The 18446-nt window shown below is 42.7% G+C and overlaps 1 protein-coding gene across 1 annotated transcript; it reads left to right on the top strand.

Annotated features, from left to right (window-relative positions):
- Positions 1-6943: 6943 nt before the first annotated feature.
- LOC115799950 (E3 ubiquitin-protein ligase MSL2-like) lies at positions 6944-16888 on the top strand. Its single transcript, XM_030757239.1, has 3 exons — positions 6944-8273; positions 12988-14375; positions 15766-16888. Exons 1-3 carry the CDS (start codon positions 8132-8134, stop codon positions 16063-16065), a joined length of 1830 nt encoding a protein of 609 aa, XP_030613099.1. The 5' UTR covers positions 6944-8131; the 3' UTR covers positions 16066-16888.
- Positions 16889-18446: the final 1558 nt, after the last annotated feature.

Raw genomic sequence — 18446 nt, forward strand, 5'->3', positions numbered from 1 at the left:
AAGTCTTTGTATAACTAAGCCTCCAATTTCCTGCCCTTTGATATTTGTGACCAGAGCAACATGATTTATTAATCGCACTTTTCTGTTACCAAATTACAGCAGACGATTTTTAAAGTTTTAATTAAATCCTCCGGGTGAGCAGGTGTTGATGCAGAGAAGCACGTTTCTTACTCAGTTCCAGCATTTTCCCATTTAGTTTGTAATTTCTTTCACAGTTTGTGCAACTTCATTAAAAATTAAGATCCAGGTGTTTTTAGCTATCATTATGTTAAATTTCAATAACAAATATGTAGCTGATGAAGTAACACAAAGGATACACAGAACGTTGACATTTTATGGAATTATCCAACTGGAACAAGTAAATGCAGCATGTGAGGACACAAATCTGGCATATATTGGAGTTTGTTTGGTTTTTTTAATGTTATATGTAAGAACATCCAATCTCAGAGTTTTCACATCACACCGATGTAAGTGTGAAACTGTTCAGATTTTGAGGATTCACTGCCTCAAAGTGACAAGGTATAAGATGAGTTCAGTAACATGGCTTTTCTTGCATTGGCTCTGTTTGGGCTTTTTTTTTTTTTTTTGGCGCATTCAAAAAACTGATAGTCAAGGCAGCCTGTTTGGCAGACAGAGTGAAGACATAAACTTTATTCCTGAACACTTACTGGATACAAACTAAGGCAGGAGCAAATATCCCAAAACTAAGATTCTTCTAGGAAAACAGAGAACAGAGGAACATGACCAAGAGGGAGCGCTATATACGATCTATACAAAATACACACAGGCTAACGAGAGAACTGGCCACAGGTCGGAGAGCAGCTGACCCTAATCATGGATAAAAAGACAAGGGAAGTGGAACTAAACCCAAAGCACTCAAGATGAAAGACTTTCAAAATAAGACAGGAAGAACCTAACAGGCACTGATTCAAACATCTGAACTTAACACAAAGACAGAAAGGTAAACAAACATGGAGACAAGACCGACTTCACACAGGAGACACAAAGGGTGGAATACAAACACGAGACTAGGACAAACTGGATGTGAAAGGGAACTGACATCATAAAACAAGGAACCAAGAAAAACTCAGAAGCATTAGTAAATATTACTACACTCAAAGGGCAAGATAAAGAAGTAGTATCCACAATCACAAACTCACAAAACTCAAAACCCTGAGTCTGAAACCCACAAAACTTGACATTGACACTGCAGTAGAACTGAGGGCTCTTCCTCTGAAGACCTCTGTTCAGTGTCTGGTCTCTCTTATCACTGGTGACTGAGATATGAACCACAGCGGTCTGTGGTTTATCTCTTAGTCTCTAACCCTAATTAACTGCATGCAAGTGATCACAAACGTGTCTGTAAGGCACGCACTGATAGTAACTAATCGCACAACTTGGCACAGAATCCTGACTCATGAAAGTTGCTGCACATGATTGTGATGATGAAAGAGAAAGACTTCAGAGACTTTCTTTTAAATTATTAACAGAAATATTTTAATGAATGCTTGATTAACACTTAATTAATTGTTTCAATGTTCAAGACATTCTTGGTTCCGCATGTGAGTAACAGAAGGGGAATCACCTAAACCCGTGGGCCTGGTCAGAGGCACACTAAGAATAACCCTCAGAGACTGACTGACCAACTATTTTTAGCATCCACCGTTGCCATAATAAATAAAAGAAGAAACAGTCGCGGTTACATGATGCATAGTTTAACTTCCAAAATAGGAATTACTCACACACAAGGAATGCACATGTACATCAGAAATATTCAAAGTAGATTTATGTGAGTTTTAGCTTTAATTTTCAAAGTGTTCTATTTTAAGCTTTTTCCACATCTCATGGTCTTCATCAGCAGGCTTCAGCCATTTTTGATAAGAACTAAAGAACAAACTAGAACAGTCTGCATATCAGTTAAAATCGGCCACACAAGACTCAAATGTAATGCCAAACTAAGGGTAAGAATAAAATACAGTGTAACTTTAAATTAACATAAAAAATTAGAAGAAAAAAATAAGATGGCGTTAAACTGAGCCTTACTTATAAATGAGTCTTAGCAGTGATGTAAAAGAAAACAATGATGAAGCGAGCCGGACTTCCTCAGGTGCAAACAGCAAACACTCAATGGCCTTTTGTCTATAAGCCTGAGTTTCTACCTGAGGATCTGAGGCTGGTAGAAGAACAGCACTTAGTGTTGTGGGTCCAGGCCATGAAGGGCTTTAGCAGTAAAAGTAATGGGCAGCCAGCGTGGAGTCATTAAGACTGGCGTAATGTGTTCAGTTTTCTTGAGTCTTGTAAGATGTCTGGCTGCTGCATTTTGCACAATCTGAAGTCTATTTAATGCTTTATACACTGATCAGGCACAATATGACCACCTATTATCATCGTGCACCTGTCAGTGGCTGGGATATATCAGCAATCAAGTGAACATTTGGTCCTCAAAGTTGATGTTAGAAGCAGGAAAAATGGGCAAGTGTAAGGATTTGAGTGAGTTTGACAAGGGGCCAAATTATGATGGCTAGACGACCGGGTTGGAGGATTTTCAAAACTGCAGCTCTTGTAGGGTGGGTCCGGTCTACAGTGGTCATTGTCTATCAAAAGTGGTCCAAGGAAGGAAAAGAGTTGAACTAGCGAGAGGATCATGTGTGACCAAGGGGAACAATGGCTGGCCTGTATGTCCGATCCAACAGACGAGCTACCAAAGTTCAAATTAGTGAAAATTTTAAAGCTGGTTTTGATAGAAAGGTGTCAGAATCCACAGTACATTGCAGCTTGTTGTGGCTGCACAGCTGAAGGTCAGTTGGGGTGCGCATGCTGACACTTATATCCTGCCAAGAGTACCAAAAGCTGTCAAAGTAAGTGTGATGCTTTAGGCAATGTTCTACTTGGAAACCTTAGGTCCTGCCATGCATGTGGATGCTACTTTGACACATACCACCTACCTAAGGATTGTTACAAAACATGTACACCCTTTCATGAAACAGTATTTCCTGATGGCTGTGGCCTCTTTCAGCAGGATAATGCTCCCTGCCACAAAACAAACAGGAGGCTGATCAGTGTATATGAGCCAAATCGAACTGGCTGCTGACATACAATGACGTAATGAACTGTAATGCTTTTCAACCTCATTGAACGGCTATTAAAAACTTCAGTTTTATTTGCCCTTACGAAAAGCTTCAGCTATTGTGGCTTTGAAATTATCTAATTAGAACTATGACATGTTGCCTTCATTCAAGACTCACAGATTAAATAAAAAGCGGAGAAACCTGAAAAAAAGGACACATCTGGGTCTAACCTGGGCTCTGGCTGTGTTCTGCAGAACAACCAAGGCCTAGATATTATGGATTCTGGTTGGATTTGAGTGTCCCACATGTGACCCATATGTCACCAAACACCTGACATCTGACCCATATTTGGTCGGCCTGTTTCTGTGTTGTGGCAGCCACACTCACCCTACAGCAACACTGTCAGTCAAGGTCAAATGTGATAACTTAAAACTGGGCTCAGACAAATTCTGGCTGACTTGATGTTATAAAGGCAAACGAAGATTTTTGTTGGCTGGATGATAGCTTTATATTTAGGTCACATCATACACAAAAAGGCTCTATGAGTGTGTCAGTGAATGTCAATAAACCACGTGTCTGGCCCTCTTAGTCACAATGAAATTCAAAGCCTTTGTAGATGTGAAACAAGAATACAAAGCTCTTTTAAAAGTAGAGAGGGGCTACAGCAATTATTTTCATTATTGATCAGCCAATTCTTTTTTAACTTAGTTGATCAATTATTAAAGATTTTCCAAGCTTGTTTTGTCCAACCAGCTGGCATGCATGGCAGACAAAAGCAGAAAGTGGTTACATTTAAAATGCTGAAACCTTATTTTTAATCTCTGAAAGTATTAAAATTTAATCAGTTATCAAAATTGACAAATTAGCTATCGGCTATGTGTTTGAGCTGTAACTGAATGGTGAGGCAGCGTACTGTTGACAGTGTATTTTTATCTTCAGCTGAACTCAAAGTGGAAAATCCCTGCTGGTCAGCAGGCTTGCAGACAAAAAAGAAGAAGAGGAAACAGAAGGTAATAGGTGGCCTAGTTCATTGACAACATGACTTTGTATTTATGTCCTCTTTTCCTGTGTCCCCTCCATCTTTGGTCAGTCTTCTGGTTCTCAAACACCACCACACAGCGGTTTTATCTTCAAACTGCACCAACTTAGCACCGCACATACAAACACACAGGAATAAACTAGGATGTAGCTACTGCAGTGGATACCAAGGTCAAAATTTGGGAACGGTTGTAATGATACAGAGTGAGGTTTACAGATCACATGTGCTGGGCTTTAAAGGAACTTTAATATATTTTCTGTCATATATATGTACCATTACAGTGGTGGATGTTCATAATAAACATGGCCAAAGTTTCAAATAATGAGGTCAGTGTATGTACAAGCAATCCTTGTGCACCAAAATCTCAGGTGTCAATCTGCTCTAAACACTCCATATCACACTGTTTTTTTCTACTCTTGGATCTGTATGATGTCATAATGAGCAGACAGCCATAATATGCAGCACCATCTGCTGTTCAAAGCCTTTTGCAAGGGTCTGCCAATCAGGGTCAAGTTAGCTTAAAAGGGAGGGAGGGTGGCCTTGAAATAAAGTCAAGTCAAGTCAAGTCACATTTATTTATATAGCACATTTAAATCAAAAAACGTTGACCAAAGTGTTGCACATAGAGATATACAAGGTAAAAGAAAACTACACAATCGGAGGTCAGCAATCATCTAATAGGATGTTACACTGCAGCCAAATGCCAAGAAAAAGAGATGTGTCTTTAATAATGATTTAAATGAGTCTACTGTGCTGAGCGAATATGGAAAGGAAGATTATTACAAAGGCTTGATGCTGCCGCTCTAAAAGCTTGATCACCTCTCAGTTTCAGCCTAGTTTTTGGCCTTTGTAAGAGTAGTTGATTAGACTACCTCGGAGCCCTTAGAGGCGTGTGTTCATGGAGCAGCTCAGACAGATAAGAAGGTGCTAGTCCATTTTAAGCTTTAAAAATAAGCAATAAAATCTTAAAATTTATTGTAAAACTGACAGGAAGCCAATGAAAGGATGATAAAACTGGGGTAATATGTTTGTGTTTTGTTGTACCAGTTAAAAGATGAGCTGCCGCATTTTGGACTACTTGCAGGCGGCGCATCGATGACTGATCTATGCCATAGTACAAGGAGTTACAGTAGCCCAGGCGTGAAGTGATAAAAGCATGAATGACTTTTTCCAGGTCCTTATATGGAAGATAGGATTTTACTTCAGCAATGACTCAGTGCTGATAAATACTACTTTTAGTAACAGCACTTATTTTTTTTAACCACTTTAAAACTGTCATCAAAAATAACACCCACTGCATCATGGTAGTGAGGAACTAACTGACTTGGAATGCTGGAGGAGTTACTTAAAGGATCAAATTTACCAAAATATATAACCTCAGTCTTGCTATCATTTAAATTCAAGAAGGTGTTTTTCATCCAGGATTTAATGTCACTGAGACAGCTCATCAAGGGCTCCCAAGGATCACTGCTGTTCAACCTGATGGACATATACACCTGGATATCATCAGCAAAGCAGTGAAAGGAAATATTATATTTCCTAAAAATAGCTCCCAGAGGTAAAATATACAGAGAAAAAAGAACTGGACCTAGAATGGACCCTTGAGGTACTCCACAAGAAAGATGTGCTGCTGAAGAAAAACAATCTCCTAAGTGAACTTAAAAACTTTTATTGGTAAGATAAGACCTGAACCAAGTTAGAGCTGTGCCTCTGATACCAATTTCAAGATCCAGATGTGATAGAAGGTCTCGTGGTCCACTGTGTCAAAGGCAGCTGACAAGTCTAAAAGCACTAAAATTGCATATCTACCAGAGTCAACTGCTAAAAGCAAATCATTAAAAACTCTCAAAAGTCTGTGCTGTGACGTGATCTAAAACCAGACTGGTTTTAGATCAAGGAGCTAAAAGGATGGACTGAGGGGTTGCAATGAAGGCCCAGTATACAATTAATAAGGATTATTTAAACACGGCATCATGTAAAATTACTCTAGGAGAGAATAAAAATATGGAGCTGGAAATGAGCACAATATGTCCCCTTTCAGAATAATTGTGGTCATTTTAGGCTAAATATCAATGTTTTTTAGCATAGGAAAAAATAATCTGTCCATCTTCTAAACCTGTTATCCAGTTCAGGTCGTGTAGCAGCCGGGAGCCTATCCCAGTTGTAATAATGCAGAAGGAGTGGTACACTTTGGCCAGGTCATAAGCCCATTAAAGGGTGAAAAAGAGTGTGACCCCAGTGTCACACTGAAATGTCATCAGTTGGGTAAAAGTGAGCATACTAGTACTTCTAAATGGGAAGTCATTGCATAAGAGCACTAACAACTGTAGTGAAATTGTCAGATATTTTAATCCCATGTTTTATGCATATGTAACCTACATTATATATACTAGTGTACCATTTTTTAGAATACATATTTAAAAGAGACTGAGCATGTGGTTAGATTGTAGGCAATACAAAAGATGAAAGTAGATTTAAGTCCAGTTATGAAGCCACAAAGTGAGTATTTTCACTGCTATCTTGATAGTTTAAAACTGCAGGTAACAAGTAATCTACTATCTATCTACTATCTATCTACTTAAGCAGGTATAGAGGTTACATGTGTAACTCTATAAGTACTTTCTTACTGCTTCTTAGATATAGTGAAAAAAAATTTTTTTTTCCCAAATCAGAAGCAATAATAAGGTTAATAGTTTTTTAATACCTCCACGGTTAATTTAAATTTTTAGGTTTTTTGATGTAAAAAGTGAAAGAAATAATTTCAGTAGATCAGATCCATCTCTCTCTCTCTCTCTCGCTGCCTACCTGTGTTCTCGCGAGATGTGGGGAACAGCGCCCTCTTGTTTATGTGTGGGAAAAGCGACGGGAGGTGTGAGGACTATTCCGTGGCTAACGATAGCAAAGTACACAGACAGGGAAAATAATCATTTTTTGTCTCCTTTGATATTCTGGAGGTCTAAAAAGCTGCAGAAGGACATAATTTTTGCTACCCTCCTCGTTTTCCGCTATATTCCCACCCAGGAGGGCACCGAGAACGAGAGACTCCCGCTAATCTCGCGAAGAGGGGAGCGGCCTTGCTCTTTTAGCCGGCTTCCCGGCGCAGCTCTGACGGCTAGCACTGTCACCAGAGCCCGGTGCTTCCGCTGGCTTATTCTGCTTCGCACGAATAGAACCGCGGCGGCTTTGACAGTATTTTCGTTTCAGACGCCCCCAGCTGCTCGTCCGCACGTTATCCCCCCTGTCGAGGCGCGGCTGTCGGCTTTTCTCGCCGAGGAGGAGCTTTTGAAGCCGGGGCGGCCTGTTTTGTTTTCGAGCCGCCATGAATCTCTGTGAACAATAACACAACCGTAACGAGCCTGCTGGGGCTGCACCGAGGAGGGAAATAGGAGCCGCTGACACCCCGGTGTGGGGTAGTTGATGCACTGTGTGACACGAGCTCAACCCGGGACAGGCATGCATGTGGACTATTGGGATATCACAGGAGTACTATTGCAAACCGGACCACTTTTTCACGAAGTAGCCTGGTTGAATCTTGGAGCTGCTAGCTAGTTAGCCAGTTAGCTGGCCAGCTGTGAGTGTGAGAAGCGTTAAAAAGGCCACTGGCGAAGGAAGGAGCACCTCACGATGCTTTTGTCTTAATTTATCTGACGGATGGGAAGGAAACGAGCCGAACCGGTGTGCATGAAGAGGCATTTCGATGCAAAAAAATCTCCGATCGGAGGCTGCGGTGCTTTCTTTGCTGGGACATCGCGTTGAAGATGGATTGGATGTGACCGGGGGATGAGTAAACCTGGATCTTTGCTCTACATGTGGAGTTTATCTAGCGACCAGGACCGGGAAGCGAAGCCGTGACATCCACCTATATGCCCCCTTCAAAGCCCCCACCGGACTCCCTTGATAAAAACAGTAATTTTACCTCACGGGAAACGGGAGCTGCGGGTAGTTTGTTTGTGCTCTTGTGTGACTTTGGTGTGTTTTTATTAACGTATTAATACATCTGGAGCCCCGGGCCCAGGCAGCTGAGATGAACCCGGTGAATGCGACCTCTCTCTTCGTGTCCGCGAGCCGGTCGGTGCTGCAGTGCGACCCCCGAGACCCCCGGGCCCTTGCGGAGCTCTGCAAGCTGCTGCCGTTTTTCCGCCAGTCCCTGTCCTGCTTGGTTTGCGGTAAGTGTGAGGTTATATTTTTCTTAAGTGCAATAACATTCCCGTGTATATTTGTTTATTATTGAGGGGAGGTTTTAGGGTAACTGTGTCAGCTGTCCTCGCTGTGGGAGCGAGCCTTTAAACGGTGCCGCGTTCAATTACTGTCGGAAATGTCTCAATCGGCAGTGGTGGAAAATAAGCAGTCGCATATACGAAGTCTTGTACTTGAATAGGTCTTGATGTACGTGTACTTTATTTAAATGTAGAGTTGTGCAATAAATCAAATGTTAATTGTATTTACGATTTTGGCGCCTGTGGATCATTAAAACCAGATAATCGATGTAAAGCTTGTATCATGTCGTTCTGTTTGGCATTAATGCCCTACTTTTTGTCTTTTTTGTCTGATTAACTTAGGCAAATGATGGGGAACTTAAACGGTATTTACTTATTAACACGTTGTTAAAAAATATTTAGGAGATTTATCTTAGTTTATTGCAATGATATGTGTGAAGCTCGAGTGTGATTTTAGTACTGAGAAAATTATGTATTTGTTTGTTTATGCAGTTGGTTATTGCCATGACAAAGAAGTTCTGTTCAAATTTGTAAATTTTAAGCAACTGGATCGTTCAATGCCGCTGTATTCTCCAAGTATGTAATGTAATAGTTGGTTATTGTGTAAAGTCCGTGGCGCTATGAACGCATCTTAAGTCACAGCTACACCCATCATGACACACCCCCTTCTGGGTGCTGTTTGGCAGCATCTGGGCGTTTCTGGTTCATCCTGTTGAATAACAGCCCCTTCACGTGCTGGATGCTGAGCACCTGATCTGCTCTCCCACCCTCCTCGTCCCCAGATACAGAAACCTAAAATTCTGTCTAGAAAAGAAAAGCAGAGGGAGTCATTTAAGGAGAAGGCTCGCTTACACTGTTTGCTTCACTGAAGAAAATTGAACTTTATTAAAAGCACAGGGGGCCTTTTTGTGGCAGTGCATAAAATTCCCCTTTTTAATGTATATTTAATGCAGGGTTTTCACCATCCATACAAAATGCAGCACAGTTCCCTCAGCCAGAGAGAGCGTATATACATTCCCAACATAGAGAGGAAGCTGTAGCAGCCCTTTTTGCAGGTTCTCAGTAAATGGATGGTTTTATGTGTTATTTTTGTGTTTCTTTAAGTAAAGGTGATATTTATGGTGTTGTGATTGCAAGAGGACTGTGATGGATCTATATTAAAGCAGTCCATATGACATATTAAATATAGAGTTGTGCTGGCTTTATCAGACAGGCAGAGTGGCATGTGTAGGGCTGGTTGTTTCTTATGAATGGACCTTCACCCCCCACCCCCAATTTGCAGCTGCACTCTCTAACAGGAAGTTTCTCTCAAAGCGCGGCTGTCATTCAGTCTGGAAAGTCTCCAAGCATGGCTCAGGTTTACAAATACATGTCAGTTTAGGAGGCTGTCGCAAAAGAGGAACCAGTAGTCTGTAAATAAAGCCATAATTTATCTCACGGTGACTATAATTGCTGGCTTGATAAGGACTTTATTGCCATGCTTGTTTTTATGTTCAAGGTTTTTAATGCCTATACATTTTTTGGAAGGTTTTTGCCCTCCCCCAAAGGAAAATAAACACTTTAAACCTTTGTCAAACAGCCATAAATAACAGAAAAATGCAAATTTATGTTAAAGAGGGTAACAGAGACTCATTACTCTAAATATATGCAGACCAGTAATTCTTATGGTACATATCCACAGGCTTGGTTATTTAAAAAACAATGAACCACCTCAGTTTGGGCTTGTAATTTATGGTAACCACTGACTATTGTATCATTAGGGCCCGAGCACGAACTGTGCGAAGGCCCTATTGTAATTGCTTCGTTTATTATTTTTATTATTATTTTTTTTATTTTTATTATTATTCAGGCAAATGAATTGGCTTTTTGGGGGCTTTATCATATTCAAAAACTCATGAAACTTTGCACATGCATCACACCTGGTGAAAATTTAAGTATTTTAATGGGCTCGGGCAAGGGCGCGCCCAAATGGCTCGCTAGCGCCCCCTAAACTGGAGCCCCACCGCTGTGTTTCACGTACATGAATGAAACTTCATACACATGTATATCATGTCCACGCGCACAAAAAATCCTCTTGGAGCCATGCCCTAAACCCAACAGGAAGTCCGCCATTTTGAATTAATTATGCAAATTTGGCGATTTGCAGCCCTCACACTTTCTCTAATAACTCAGAGGTTTTAGACGTTATCATCTTCATATTTGGTTTGTCTAACCTACACCCCCAGGGGAATCTAAATCTCGAAAATGGTGAGTTTTTGCCAAGGGGGAGGGGTCCTTATGCCCCTTTGACCTTTGATCATTCGCCATGAAAATTTGATTGCCTCTCATTCATACCTACATGATCCAATGTGCATCAAACTTCTCCAGTAGGATGAGGGTGCCCCCCTGAACACATACATATGACAATATTTAATATCAGTCGCAGCGCCACCTAGTGGGAACAGGAAATGTCATATTTTACACTTGGAGGTCCAGCTCCAAGGTGGTTTAGCAGAACCATCTCAAATTTCACCTGGAAAGCCTTAAGAAGTTGGACTTACTGTGTTTTCAAAACTGTGAGTTTTTGACAAAAGGGCGTGACCCTTATGGGACGGCAAAGTTCGATGATTCGCCATGAACACAAAAATGGCTGTAACTCAAAGCCAACTTGCCCAATCTGGCTCAAACTTCAGTGGTGTGATAAGCATGCTGCCCTGAACACACTCATATGCATAAAGTCCATAAACGTTAGAGCGCCGCCTAGTGGCAGCTCGGAATATCTTAAAATAGCAAGTTTTTTGAGTAGCCCCGGAGCTACGTTTTCTCTACATGTATGAAAATGTACATGCTCGTGTAACATACTAAGACGTACAAAAAAGTCTCTTGGACCCATACCCCAAACCCTACAGGAAGTCGGCCATCTTCAATTGAAGGTGTCAATTTTTGCGATTTCCACGCCTGCTATTTGAACGAACTTGTCCTAGGGCATTTCACCCAGTGACACCAAATTGGCTCCAGATCATCTACACAAGTAGCCCATCAAAAGTTATTCAGGGTTTTGTAGAATATTGAACGGTGTTGCCATGGCAACCCTCTGAATTTGGACTTTTTTCAATTTCAAATTCACAGAGATTCTAAACATCAGCCCCTGGGCTGTGCTTTCTCTATGTACCTGAAAATGTGCCTGCTGATGTAAAATGCTAACATCTACAAAAAAGTCTCTTGGACCGATAGCCGAAACACAACAGGAAGTCAGCCACGTTCACTTTAAAGTGTCATTTTTGCAGCATTTTTCGCCTTTTCCAGGCCTTTTTGCCTCAACTCCTCCTAGGGCATTTGACCCAGTGAGACCAAAATGGCTCCAGATCATCCACACAAGTAGCCCATCAAAAGATATTCATGATTTTGTAGAATATTGAACGGTGTTGCCGTAGCAACCCTCTGAATTTGGACTTTTTTTCCATTTCAGGCCCAGATAGGTTCTAAACATCAGCCCCAGGGCAGTGCTTGGTCTGTGTACCTGAAATCGTGCATGCTGAAGTAACATCCTAAGACGTACAAAAAAGTCTCTTGGACCGATAGCCGAAATCCAACAGGAAGCCTGACATGTTCTAATTAAGGTTTCATTTTTGCAGCATTTCTCACATTTTTCAGGCCTGCTATTTGAATCATCTTCTACTACAGCTTTTCATCCAGTCACACCAAAATGGCTCCAGATCATCTACACAAGTAGCCCATCAAAAGATATTCATGGTTTTGTAGAATATTGAACGGTGTTGCCGTAGCAACCCTCTAAATGTGGGATTTCACTCATATACCACAGTGCACCAAATTGTTACATCTCTGACATACATTGTCCGATGTGCCTCAAACTTCACAGGCTTCATGGGAGGGTAAGGGAGACTGGACACACCCCTCTATCAGCTTTGTTTCACACTCATAACGCCACCTAGTGGCAACAGGAAATCAGTAGGACACTGATACTCATCATCCTATGGTCATTACAGTTTCATTGATGGCTGCAGGCATTACATAGAGCATTGTGACATATTAATTAGTGGGCACTCACCGACGCCACCTAGTGGAAGCGGGAGACGATCGACGCGAAGTACGGCTAGCCTGCTGAGCCGTCAGCAGCCGGGTGAGCCAGCTACTCTCTCGTCTGCGAGAACCTCCGAGCGCGGTTCGGCTGGAGCGTGCCACGGGTCGACGCGCGGCTTGGCTGGAGCGCGCCAGGGGTCGACGCGCGCCGGGTGCGAGGGCCCGCTCATCGCCGCTTGCGGCTTTAATTATGATTATTGTTGTTGTTAATTGCAGTAGTATGCAAATGTGCAGCAGTTTAAATTTTATTTGCATATTCACGTTATACAGTTTTTAGTGTTTGCACAGCTGTGTGAAAGGGAGAGAACCAATCAATCATCAGTTATCTCTTTCTAATGGCCCACTAATGTCCAATGCCGAGAAGCAGGGTGTTACATAGCATGAAGAAACCCCCTTGTGGACACCATTATGTGCCCAGTGACATCCCAGAGGCCCATTTTGAGCCAGGAAAGAAAAATCTTGCTTCCTTTTTTTGGATTCTGTGAAAACCAGTTAATCATCTCTGTGATCTGTTCTGTCTGTTCCTGCAATATCTGCAGTCATTAATGTTTTCTGTCTTTTCTGATTCTCCTCTGATGCTCAGGTAACCTGCTGCAGGACCCCATCGCTCCCACCAACTCGTCATGTCAGCATTACGTCTGTCGAGCCTGTAAGGGTCAGAGGATGCAGCTGAAGCCGTCCTGCAGCTGGTGCAAGGACTATTCCCGCTTTGAGGAAAACCGGCAGCTCTCTTTGCTCGTCCACTGTTACAGAAAGCTATGTCTCTACATCACGCAGTCGCCGCTTGCCCCGCACATAGCCAGCGCCGCCAGTGACTCGCCTGACCTCCAGGCTATCCTCAACGAGGGCCTCACATTGGCGGAGAGTGAGCCAGAAGGGGAGGATGTTTCGGACTCTGTTAAGCTGTCACAGACGGCGTCCACCTCTGAGGTGGGTCAGCCTGATGGAGCTTCGGCTGCAAAGGAGCTCAAGGCAGAAGAGCTGAGCCCCGTGGGTGTTAACGGACTGTATGACTGTAACGGGTTGGTCAGTTCAGACAGACTGCAGCCCATTACCATAGAAACCGGTGGAGGTGTTGCAAAGCAGGAGAGCTTCTCAGAGGAGATCCCGGTGTGCGTGAGCATCACAGGCACTTCAGAGGCGGGGCTCTGTGACATCAGCAGTTTCGGGGATGACCTGAAACACGGTGGGGGGCCACTGTTGTTGAGTGTAGAGGAGGTGCTCAGGACTCTGGAGACAGACTCTGACCCTGACCACTCACCTGAGCCCAACCCCCAGCCAGACTGCCACCCCTCTGTACGTCAGTCCACCCTCAATGGGCCTCACTGCCCATCGGGCACTGATTCCTCCCGCCTCATCGCCTCCCTCCCCTCAGAGAACAGCTCCCGTCCCCTCCAACCTCACCAGCAGCCCTCACTGCAGCCCCCTCCTCTCCCCGCTACAGTCATCCCCCGTATACCCCTTCGCTGCCACCGTAAACGCTCCCGCTCAGAGAGCGACAGTGAAAAGGTGCAGCCCCTCCCTATTTCCAGCCTCCTACAAAGGGCCCCCATTGGTGCCAACAGTTCCCCCCACCACCCCAACCCTGGTGCCACCACCAAACAGGAGCCTAAGTTCCCTGCAGCCACGCCTCACCCCCACCTAGCCCCGGTGCCTAATGGTAGCACCCCTAAGGTGGGTAAGACTGTACTTGTCACCAACAAGGCTCTGAAAAAGACAGTGGAGCACCACGGGGCTGCCAAGAAGGCATACAACAAGGCCAGGCAAGGTGCCCCCAAACCCCGCACGCAGCCCCGTGATAGAGTACCCCCTCACCCCCACGCTCACCCGCTCACACACCCACCCAGCCCCTCAAAGCCACTGTACAAGAAGCCTGTGGAGAAGAAGGGCTGCAAGTGTGGCCGAGCTACCCAGAACCCCTCAGTGTTGACCTGTAGGGGGCAGCGCTGCCCCTGCTACTCAAACCGCAAGGTGAGAACCCCCCAACACCTTCCATACCCTAATAAACGGGAGGTGGAAATCATTTACATTTGTCGCCACATCAGAGTGAAATTAATTGTGCATTAATCTTGGTGAGACATACCCTAAAAAGGCAACTAATCAATTTTCTAATCTTTGTTGTAGTAGCTGTAATTCCTGTAGTGTAAAACAGACTTTCTGGTGACGATGCCAGGCACAGTTTATGCTGCTTTAACTTTGCAGCTGTGCTTTTTTTCAGTGATGTTAGTCGGGTACGACTCAAAAGGTTGCAGGTATAAGAAATATTCCTCCAGTGAATAATCAGAACTGCACTTTAAGTATGCTGTTAATAAAATGAGCAGTAAAAACATGGTGTTTACAGATAATTCTGAACATAACATGCTCCAGGCCAGGAAAAACAACACACTTTCCTGACATTGAAAACTTCAAGCTCAACATAGCTTGCTCACCCATTAATTTTGTTTGTGCACCCCTCTGCAGACTCTAGATAACTGCAAGAACAAAAAGCAGAGGCAAAGAGGGAAACTGTGGTTCCTGCAAACACACAGTTAAACAGTGAACCATATTAAAGCAATGAACAGATTTCCCCTGTCGGTTTTCTCTTATTCTTGTGGTGGATGAATGTAGCTGCTTTCAGCTATATGTAAATTGTATACTAGATGGACAAAGCCCAAAGCACAGTGCCTCAGACCTGCGTCCTTTTAAAGTGCAAGGAGGGACATCCCTCAGCTCAGTTTCTCTGTGGCCTCAGTAAACACTTTGCTGATGAGTTTATGGGCTCAGTCGCTTGTTTCAGGTCATATTGAATAAAAAGTTAGGTCTGTATTGTAAATTATTCATTATAAACTGGTCATTATTATTCAGACAGTATGGTTATCTGGGGTATGCTGCTATGTCATCAGCCAATAGGCGTCCAGTGTCCTCGGTGTCCCTCACTCGGTGATGGCGATAACAGGACTTTACCCACCAATGTGTGACATCACAGTGGCTACATCCATATTTTATATACAGTTTATGCTCTCAAGAGACATTAATATTTTGAAGTGTGTTGAAGTGCAAACATGGACGATGCACATCTGTGTTGCAGGTTTTGGTAATGTGTGAGGGATCCCATCCAAAAAAAACTGAATTTAAAAAGTAAATTTAATATTCACTTTTTAATAATAACTTTATTTCTATATAAAACCTTTAAAGTTTTCAATGTGCTTTGAGAAACAGAAGAGTAAAACCAAAGTCAAACAAAGCTTGTCATAAAGTCCAAAAAATAGACGATGATATAAAAAAATAGAATGATAAAAAGCGCACATTATAACTCAGCCATCATCTATTATTTTGTTGTTCTTTATTAATTACGGTTATTGATGTGGTTTGTTGTTCCTAGGCTTGTCTGGACTGTATCTGCCGCGGCTGCCAGAACTCCTACATGGCCAATGGTGAGAAGAAGCTGGAGGCATTCGCCGTGCCAGAAAAGGCTCTGGAACAGACCCGCCTCACACTGGGCATCAACCTCACCAGTATCACTGCAGCGGCCCTCCGCAGCCCGGCCACAAGCTCCCCGGGCAACACCCTCCTCAACGTCACCACAGCCACGGGGGCGCCCGTCACGGCTGCCTTCCTGTCTGGGGCGGGGCATGACAACCGGGGCTACGACGATTCCCTGGAGATGCGGTTTGACTGTTGAGGTCCGGCGCCCTCCTGCGCTCAGTCGTCACGCACATTCCCCCGCCACCACCCCGCCCTGCCCTGCCCTGCTGGGCGTCGTCACCCATTACTCGGTGCAGCGGCGGAGCCAGAACAAAGGCAGCTACAGTGACAGGCAGCAGCGAGGGTCACCAGCCGAAGCTGAGGAGGCACCCTTCGTCCAAACGCCCGAAACTGCACCATGCTTGTGGTTGTGCATACAGAGAAGAGAAGACGAAAGAGGAGATGTAGCGTTACTGTATGTGCAGATTACATTTCAGTGGGGATAGAGGCTTTTTTTGGTTTTGTTTTGTTTTCTTCTCTACTATGGGTAATATGTAGAGCATGTTGTGTAGCTAAGTCGGGCGTGCTGACCACAGTCACACACCTCTCAGCGTGTGTGTCTGTCTGTGTGCGTGTGTGTGTGTGTGTGTGTGTGAGCGCATGTGAATGTGTATGTATGAGGGTTTTGTTTGGAGATGAACCTTACTAGCAGGAATGGAGACATCATCACCACCACCTTCATCAGAGACTGGTGTAATTTATATATAAGAGAGAAGTTTTTGTACGTGGACTTATCGGTTTCCATTTAAGAAGACGTTTTATGATATATTTTATAAGTTACTTTGAAAGCAACGGAAGCCGCTGCAAAGTAGGGAAATGTCTGCATTCAACCAGAATGTTTTCACACTGGTTAAAAAAAAAAAAAGAAAAGTAGATTTTGTAAACCACCAGAAATAAAAGCTCTTATTCGAAAGGAATAAAATGATTAAAACCACCAGCCGAGTTTTGATTATATCTGTTGAATGTTTAAAGATGTTGAAGCTAAGGGGGGGGGGGGGGGGGGGGGGTGATTTGGTGAAATGGTGAATTCTGAGGCAGGTGGATGGGGAAAACCTCCACCTGCTGCTCATCATTTGTGTATTCTTGTGTTCACCACTTAATCCCACTTTCTTTTTTTTCTTGTGTTTAAACCTCTGGTTGACTGCAGCCCCCGTGCGCTGCTTTTCCACAAGTTTTTTTGGTTTCTGGAAGCTACACATGCTGCTAAATACTACAAAGGACTCAAAGAAGGAGAGCACACCTGTTTTCCTTGTCTTCTTGTTCTGTTTTCTTTTAAATAAAATGCGTTAACAACAGTTGCAGTATTTATTGGACGTCTCCTAACGTAGAGGTTACGCGTCGGGCACCAGCTTGTCTCTTGGTTAAGTTCCTGTCGTCTTCTTAGTGTTAGTTTCTGGTGTCTCCAAACAGTTTTTGTTCTCCCTCTGGGCATTTAAATACCTGTAATATAACTGTAACATATTTCCACAAAAAAGAAAGAAAATCAGAAACTTACAAAGTGTCGTGTGATTATTTGTTTCTACCTTTTATCGCAGAGATTAATCACGTTGCAGAGTATTTATGGCCTCGTCTGCACTGCTCAAGTTAGACACTAGAGGGGAGTGTACGACCTAATGCTGCAGTAATTAGGCACTTTGTGTACTACTTAACTGTATTGAAGTATTTTGAGCCCCTTTGAGAGAACCGCACAATTACTCATACTTATATCTGCCTTTTATATTAAACTTATCTTTATTTGAAGAAACTGAAACAGTTTCTTCCATATTCCCATTTTCTTCTGTAAATCGTATTTCTCATATCATTTCTTAAATGTAATTAGCTCAGCAGGTTCAGCTTTTTCCCCACCCTTTAGGTATTTTCTTCATGTTGTTACAGCTGTGAATAAATAATTCTCATCTAGGTTCAGGCCAATGGGAGATTTCCCCAATATAAATTTGAGGCTATTTAAACACCTGTGTTATATGTAAATATTTTAAAAAGTAACATTGTAACTAGATTTTATTTAATTTATTTAAATTGGCATAAAAAGAACAGGTAGTTCATTGCTTTAGCTACAGTTCTGCCAGCATTTAAAACGTGAGCTTCTATTATAATTAGAAATAATTAGAATGATTTGAAGTTATTAAAGGCAGTGTTGAATGTACTTGGTATAAAATCGGGGTCTTCTTCTGTTCACAGACTGTTGTGATTGTATTTGCAGTGCAGCAGTTATTTCTCATACTGAGCATAATATTACTGAATTCTTTTTCACTTCCCTGGATTTAAATTCAGGATCCTTTTAGCTGCCATGTTTCCCTCTCTAATGAGTTGTCTGGTGTTAAAAGGGGAAGTTACAATACATACTTTAAAGTTAAAAAAAAAAAGGTTTTACAAAAACAAGACAAAACAGACGTGTGCATCATTTTAACAATCAGGAATTGCCCTTAAAATATCACATTAAAATCTGTTTTTAATCTAGTTTGTGAAAACAGACATATTAACGTTTTTAGCATGTTTATAGATTCATGTTTCATGTGTAAATTCTGAGATTCCTTAATG

Source organism: Archocentrus centrarchus, chromosome 20 (assembly GCF_007364275.1).
Source record: "Archocentrus centrarchus isolate MPI-CPG fArcCen1 chromosome 20, fArcCen1, whole genome shotgun sequence".
In the NCBI taxonomy this organism is placed as follows: Eukaryota; Metazoa; Chordata; class Actinopteri; order Cichliformes; family Cichlidae; genus Archocentrus; species Archocentrus centrarchus.

What these genes read in the sequence shown, in the direction of transcription:
- LOC115799950 (XM_030757239.1), top strand. Translation starts at nt 8,132, where the DNA reads ATGAACCCGGTGAATGCGACCTCTCTCTTCGTGTCCGCGAGCCGGTCG. An exon ending in CCTGTCCTGCTTGGTTTGCG is followed by an intron (nt 8,274 to 12,987) that starts GTAAGTGTGAGG and finishes TCTGATGCTCAG; the next exon opens with GTAACCTGCTGCAGGACCCC. An exon ending in CCTGCTACTCAAACCGCAAG is followed by an intron (nt 14,376 to 15,765) that starts GTGAGAACCCCC and finishes TGTTGTTCCTAG; the next exon opens with GCTTGTCTGGACTGTATCTG.